Raw genomic sequence first — 8,028 nt, 5'->3', positions numbered from 1 at the left:
TTTGGCAGCAATGTTTAATACCTTCCTCTTACGTCCATGTAACTTTCTCAAGTCATGACAATTTTGCACAAACCAACCCAGGAAAAAAGCCTTGGAACAACCAAGCTAATTCTAATAAATTAATATCTTAATATCTTAGCCAGATCATGACTAGAATAATATTTGCCCTGCAGAGGTCTATGAGATGAATATCAAATAAAACCATTTTTTCTCTAGATTCAAGCGATTAAAGACAATTCCAATCAATTTGTGCCCTGAGATATCTACATATATATCTTTTTTCTTAAAATGTTCAACCACTCACGTCAATTGGTTGGTAAGTAACCTGTACTGCTATACTACTAACGTTTGATTATTATAAGCACAACACCAAAAGACGATGTGGTCCGTTTTACTGTCACAGTTAGAACAATAATAATCATTTTGAATCTCCTGTGTCCTCTACTCATCTTATCAGATTTCCCATTAAAGCATTGTTCTACTCTATTGCAGATCTATAATTTCTCTCCTGAAATAAGGTGTTATTAAATATTCATTGATTTTATTACACAGTATACAAAGTGAATTGTTGATCCATTTTTACTGCATAAGTAAAACCTAGTTTGATTTTTTGATGATGATGATGGCTTCATTTATTTTGCATACTGGCTTCACTGGAAGGAATCCATTGTTAATAATATTAGTTACACCTCTGCTTTCTTGCTATGTCAATTCAGCTGTCAGATGTTAGTTTCTTGCTCGATACTTGGAGACACATGATCTCAGTCTCACCCACAAATAAGTGACTGTTTCTGCACCAGTCTGCTGTCAAGTGATCACATCAATGTGAGAGAGCCTTAAGTGCTGTAATATTTGAAGCAATATCAGACACATAGAGCACCGCAGACAATCTCTTATCCATAGAAGACTCTCATTGTTCATCATTACTGCAACTAACTCTGCTTCATCCAGCAGCCTGTGGCGTAGAGCGGGAGCTGGATACGCTAACCGAGCCAGGGTGCTGGCGTCAGGGTTTCACTTCAAAGCTGACAGGCTTAACGAAGCACACAGGGAGAGGACGGGGACATTCACTGTCTGACAGGCAGGGAGGCTGCGCGCACAGAGAGAGGCTTCATGTGTTAGACAGAGAGAGGACTGCTGATGAAGCAGGACTGCGGGACTGAAGAGGGGCTATGGAGGTCTGCCAGCTCCAGCAATATCTATGCCCCCTGCCATCTCTGTCTGTCTGTATAATGTTTGAATGTGATATGGTGCACTGTGGCGTTATGGAACAAAATAATAATTTGATTTTGTCAAAAAAATAATGTGTGGTGTCTGATCGAGACAGCACACAGATTCAGGTGTGTCTGTTTTCCCTCAAAATGCTCATATTGTAGCTGAGCAATCATCAGCAAGACGATATTTTTATTCAAATAAACAGAAAATATCTTGAGAGACATATTTGTTAGGGTGGCACGATATTAGGAAAACATGCGATAATGTTGGTTATTATTGCGATGACGATATGACTTGAAATTAAGAAACAAATGCTTAAGTGTATGATGTAAAAGTCTTTCTGCTTTGGGTTCACTGCTAACATAAACCATATACAGTCAGTGGTCTATACAGCCTAGACATGAAAAGTTATTATTATTTCCATTCCAACAGCATGGTTTTATTGGAAAATTCCAAATGGCTACGGACACAGGAACCACAGACAGGTCCACACCCCAAGGGGGAGGGGGCTCGCAATTACCTATGCAGGAAAATCCCTAGGCAGGACCATCAATGATCTGAATATCTTTAATTTATTATCTAGGGCAGTAGGGCTTCATCTGATTGGCCAAATATATTGACATGCAAGGCACATGGAACACCGTTTAACGAAGGTCTATTCGTCTTTTGCGATACGTATATCGTACATGCTGTGCATAAAGTGATTTTCACATATTGTGCAGCACAATGCTACATAAACACAAAAATACCCCCAAAACCCCCACAGATTGTAGAAGTTAGATTATCATCATTGTGATGTTGGTCAGAAGAGAAATCTCCTCCACAGTTCAGGTAAAATCGAACTATAAGTCACGGAGAACTGAGGTGCGATAAACGTTTATGCATAACGTTAGATGCTCCAGCAGACCAGTGATGTGTGATCTGAGCTGATTCATTAAAACCCCTCTTTTCTCTCTGTACTGATACACTGGTCATCCTGCTCCCTGCCGAGCCTCTCATCTCTACAGGAAGGCTCGATTTACAAAGCTTTAATAACCTATTATCAAGACTGGATTTCTTTAAATAAACACATAAGCTGACCCTGTGTGAAACAGCAGTAATAAGTAATTAAAAGGCACACAGTTGAGTATATCATGAAGCATATGCTGAGAGGTATAAGAGGATTATTGCCTCAGACTGTTTAGAATTAAACACGTTTATTGCAAGACGGGAATTTTGTGTGTGTGACACAAAATTATTTGCAACATTAATCCTTACAGACAGGGCTTATTTTGAAGACACAGCATCAACAGCTAATTTAAAATGGCCAGCTCAGAAAGAAACCAAAAATATAATGCACTTAGAAACCGGAAGGACATGGTTTAATATTACCCTGTTTTAAAAAAAAATGCCTTGCAACACATAAAAAAATAAAATAATAAAGGATCCCATTATTATTTTGGTGATTGGTCAATAATTATGATTCAAAATCGGGATACAATGGTTAAAAAGTTGTTAATACAGTTTAGTTTGCAGGAAAACATACAATACGCAACTACATGAACAAGGTGAACTTGTCAAAACAATGTAAAATGCTTTGTATCTTGGTGCATATGTATCTTCTGGGGCCGTGGTGTTTGTACCTGGGAGATGTGGTTGATGGAGGACTCCATACGTCGTAGTTGCGAGGCCTGGATGTCCAGCAGCTGCAGCACATTGTTAGCTAAGGCATTGATCTGGTAGGCCACACTGGCCAGAGACTGGGTGGTGTAGGCCTTGGTCTCCTCCAGGGCCTTCCTCTTGTCTTGGGCCTGGCAAAGACAGAGGAGGAGAAATTAAAATATCAAGAGAAAATACTGTATTCTTCATTGTTGCTATCCTATCAGAAGAATGAGTGGAGAGTGACAGGGCAGTTGTTTTAGCAGGAGCATTAACTCACCGTCGGTAAAAGAGCAATGATCTGTTAATATATGAATGGACGTGAAGAGGAGTTTATGACTGTGTGGGGGGGCCACAGTGGAATGCAAAGCAGCCTGGAATCTGACAACACTAACTTCCGAATAACTTAGACGAACAACATGAGACAGGTGCAGGTTGGGAGCTGTGCCGAGTGAGCAGGAATGCCAAGACATTTCACAAATCTGTTCATGGCAACTTTAAATAGCAATGGGACTGAATGGACATATTTATTTATACTTCGTAAACACACCAGGGATGCTGGAAGGTCAAATAGAGAACTACTCCAACAGAGGACAGTCAGGTCATTTTCAGTGTAAAATATTGAGCCGATTTTTCTTTTCCTCAGATAGTGATAAAAAAACAGACACAAATTAAATGCGGGGGGAAAGGATCTGTAACTATTTTATATCATATCACCTTCAAATAATCTAATTTTGTCAGAATAACTTTAAATTTTAAAAACTTCCTTTGAATCAATTTCAGAATCAGCTATACTTGATTGACTGACCAATCACTTCAGTTGAATTATTCACACCTGGTAGTATTGCATTGAGTAGATACAACAATGTGAAGTGGCTAAAGCCTGATCAAAGAGTCACAATATGATGTAATACACAAATGACCATGTTTAATAAGCGATCTGCATGTTGGTTTCTTCCGTTTATCTTTTTGCCTTTCTCTTATTTTCTGACCTCACATATAAAGTATTTGAATACAGCTGTCAGTCAGCCAGTTCTACACATGTGTGTTTCTAGGGCCTCACTGTTGCTGTCCAACCAGTTGGGTTATTTAACTCTCAGGGTACCATGCACGCTTTTCAAAATGTCAAACTATTATTTAAACAGCTAATACCAGCTGAGTTGAATATGTTGCCATTTGTTATACTGTTCAGTAACTAATTATTCTGAGCCTACTTTTAAAGCTGTTATCTAACAAATGCCGTTTGAGTTTGTCACCAGCTAGAGTTCATTTAGGTTGCGGTTTCCAGCCAACAGCTTTTATTTGTATGTGTGTGGCCTGTACCATGAGACCTCTTTACTACAAGACCACCTGCTACCTTACAAACCACCTGCAGCCACACAATCTATTGCAGATGTCTGATTGGACCTGCAGGTCAGCCCTTGACTGTGCACGCCTCTTACTCACAGTTTGCAAATCACTGAGGCAGCAGAGGAAACGTTGCAGGTTTGCTCAGCACGATCCCAGAGATATGAGCCTGGAGCCTGTCCTAATACCTGAGCATGGGAAACGCTGACTTATTGCCAGTGACATATTCAGACGAAAACTCCCTGCAGAGTCAAATGTAATCTATGTTGATCCCATGAGTCCATTACACACCACGGTTATCAATGGTGTTGAGATTGTTACACATTCATACATATAATTCATCATTGACACAGTGTAGTATATGCAGTAGAGAGTTAACAGGGATCTGAGGAGAGGTGAAAACTTCAAATAGAACCAAACTAATTAAAATAATCTGAAAATATCTTGCACAGAAAAACCCCTGGATGTAATAGCCTACATCTTCCTAATCCAGGATGTTCATTACGAATCTCTCTTACTCTATCTGTTCACTTTGATACCATGAGACATTATGTTTCATATTAATCTTACAAAAGAGACTTCCACTCTGAATCCCTTTTTGTTACGCACCACACTGAAATTTAACAATGCATAACAAGTACAGCAATTGCCGGGTGCCATAGCAAAGTTAACATGAGGTCTGATACTGGCAAAACGTGAACCTTATGAGTCATGGATGCAAAAGACATGAGTCAGAGGGGAAACATGGGGATTTTGAAGAGGAACTATTGAGCAGAGTCATGAGCCTCCATGTAACACATTATTCTTCATGCATCCTTTGGAAAAAAGTTAATTTTTTAAATCATTTTTGGATCATTTGCTTTCAAATGTTATGGTATATTTACATACAAATAGAAGCAAAGGTCTCTCTGTGTCCCCAAAACAGCATGATCTCATTGTTCAACATAAAAATGTTTGATTCAAAGAGCTGCTATTTTAGTACACAAAGGTCTTGAGAAAAGTATGAACAAAGCTCAATTCTGCTTTCATGCTAAAAATGTTGTACGTGTCAGTCCGTCACTTTGTTCAGTTGGCCCACTTTAAGTATCTCAACTAAGAATAAAAAGTATTTTCTCCAGCGTCACAGAGTGGAGTTACATGTAAGCATTGTATGCAATGTATGGTGTCTAGTTTTAAAGACGATAAATGTTATATGTAGAGCTTATTCAGAATACAGAAAAATAAATGATGGTGAATGTTTGTTGTCCTTACTCTATCATTCCCTGTTGTGTTCGGCAAGTGTGTTTATATGCAGGCAGGTTCCTGGCAAATGTTCATCATGTCCCTGAAGAAATCATTATTCAGGAGAAGCCACATACAAGCATCTTCATATCCCAGGCATGAATATACTGCTACAATAAACAAACATAATCTCCTAAATATTGCAGCAGTAGGTGACACAAATGTCTCTGAAAATCAGGAGTAAAGGGGGTTTCTGAAAACTGATCAGAGTGCATTACGACCATTAGTCACATGTGACTCATACATTTCTATACGTGTTAGGTTACACACCGAGGTAATCTGATGCAAATGCAGTGAGGATGGAAATCACCAAAAAAAAAACAGAACCATAGAAGTTCTTTTTCACTAAACTTATTTCTTTCATTGTAATATCAAATACACAAAAGTTATCTAAATTTTGAATATTTCCATCCTCCCTTCATGGCAGACAGTTTTTTCAATAGCACTCAGGTTGTTTTTCTTAATCAAATGGTATGTGAAAGATACATCACAGCCAAGAAGCCTGTCTACAATATCTGCAAGACCTCATAGGTGTTGGTGGCTTTGACATACTAATATGAATATTGCAGCATCACAGTCTGAAGACAAACTCCAGATCAGTGACTAGCATGTAGTAACACATTATTCTAACAGACTGGATAAGACACTGCCATGCAAACAGCCTTTTCTGATTACCTTAACCTGAATGAAGTCATTATTAGAATAAGCAATAATCAAATTAGTGTATTCTGACACCACATTATCACCACATTTCCTCCCAAATAGATCTGCTTTAACTAAACTGGCAACTAATGGAGATGTGAGTTGAAATGGGCACAACCTCTGAGCAGAACATTAAACCTCTCAGGTAGCTTTCTGCATAATGATATTGGCGTCAGCTGCAGTACAGAGCTGTGCATGCTTGTCAGTATCTAATAAATGTGTATCTAAACAGTGTCACCTACCTAGCATTTCTTGTCTCGTCAACCACACTTAGGTAATCGGACCTGTTATTATGGCATGATGGTGACTTTCCTCAGCACTATACACATGAAAATACACAGTGGGGTTTCTGGCTTGCGCCGGTCTGCCAACAGACGCTGCTGTTCCCACCCGACCCTTCTGCCAACTGATGGTCTACAAATGTCAGCTCACACTGCTGAACACTTCATCCCCATGGCAGAGCTCAGGGTGGCGAGGTTAAATGAGTGCAACTCACTACGATTTTCAATGTTTCGAGGGTGGAGAAATGACACTGGCCACAATGAGGCTTCTTTTCAAACAAGCTTCACCAATACACATTCGTAAAATGGTAATAAAAGTCAAGCTGAACTGAGGTCCCCTTGCCCTGGTATGACCCCACTTGCTTTTCACAAGGGAGTCATCCCATTCCCAACACATACACCTAACACAGTCCAGATACACCAGAAAAAAACAGGCACACCTATTATTACCCTACACAATGATCTGATTAATGCACGAACATGCTCATGCTTTGCATGGTGTGTGCATCTGGAGCAGCTTTATATTATTTTTCTTTAAAGACTCCGCCTAATATATCATCACTAATAAGCAACCTGACATAGGAAAGATGTTAGTAGATTTGTGTTAATGGCCGATGATGAAGAATATTAAATGCACATCGTTTGAACAGTCTTAGTAAGTAGGTGTCTTTACTGCACAGCACAGTTTAAGTGACTTTATGGTGACTAGGCTTTATTTATTTATTGTTTGGGTATAATCACAGTCCATTCATATATTACCATGTACTTACAGTATTGCTAGCTTGCTAGTTGCTCGCGAGTAATATTCCATTTGTATGGATTGTATCCGCTATTTCTTCCTCTATCACACTGGAGTGTGGCCTGAATGTGAGCGGACCGTTTTATTTCCAGTCGTATAACGGGACAGATAATGTAACAACAAAGGTAAATGTGTGTTCAGATATCTGTCCATCACAGAATACATTCAATGACAAACCACTTGGTCATAACAACGACACACCCTCTGAAAGCCCCCAGCAGCAGCCACCCGGGCTGCAGCCCTTCAGATGAGAGCCCGGCCCCGGTACACCGGGCCCACCGGCCACACTACACTCCACCGAAATACAGCCGGTTCTTCCCCCGGCAGCCGCCAATGAGCCGCCGGGGGGAGAAGGCCACCACGGGCTTGTAGCGGTTTGAGAATCCCTTTCGTTCGCCACCAGCGCTTCCTGTGGTTTCACTCACTTCCACCGACACGGCGCCGCGCACACGACGGAGAACAGCGACGAATTCCCCGCCTTTCACAGCCGCTCGTCGCCTCTTACCTGGACATAGTTGTTTTCACAGTATTCGGCCACCCGGGACAGGTTCTGGTAGCTCTCCACAAGCGCTCTCTTGCCGGCGGGGATCTCCTCCTCTAGTAGCATTTGTAGCTCTGCCATCTTACATCCCTTCGCATCGCTCTCCTCTCTGTCCCTGTGAGCTGAGAGAGGGAGAGAGAGAGACACACACACAGAGAGAGAGAGAGAGAGATAGAGAGAGACACACACACATAGAGAGAGAGAGGCTCCCCCGCCCGGCGTAG

The 8,028-nt window shown here is 40.7% G+C and overlaps 1 protein-coding gene across 1 annotated transcript in view; it reads right to left on the bottom strand.

Moving 5' to 3' along the window:
* Positions 1-8,028, bottom strand: part of LOC128454406 (abl interactor 1) — a 23,780-nt gene extending 15,752 nt beyond the window's left edge. Inside the window, exons 1-2 of the mRNA XM_053437811.1 lie at positions 7,769-8,028; positions 2,838-3,005 (exon numbers count right to left, since the gene is read on the bottom strand). Of these exons, the coding sequence (XP_053293786.1) occupies positions 2,838-3,005; positions 7,769-7,885 (285 nt within the window). The 5' untranslated portion in view covers positions 7,886-8,028. The remainder of the gene's footprint in view (positions 1-2,837; positions 3,006-7,768) is intronic.

This window comes from Pleuronectes platessa, chromosome 13 (assembly GCF_947347685.1).
Source record: "Pleuronectes platessa chromosome 13, fPlePla1.1, whole genome shotgun sequence".
Lineage (NCBI taxonomy): Eukaryota > Metazoa > Chordata > Actinopteri > Pleuronectiformes > Pleuronectidae > Pleuronectes > Pleuronectes platessa.
This window is presented reverse-complemented; position numbering and strand designations above follow the sequence as displayed.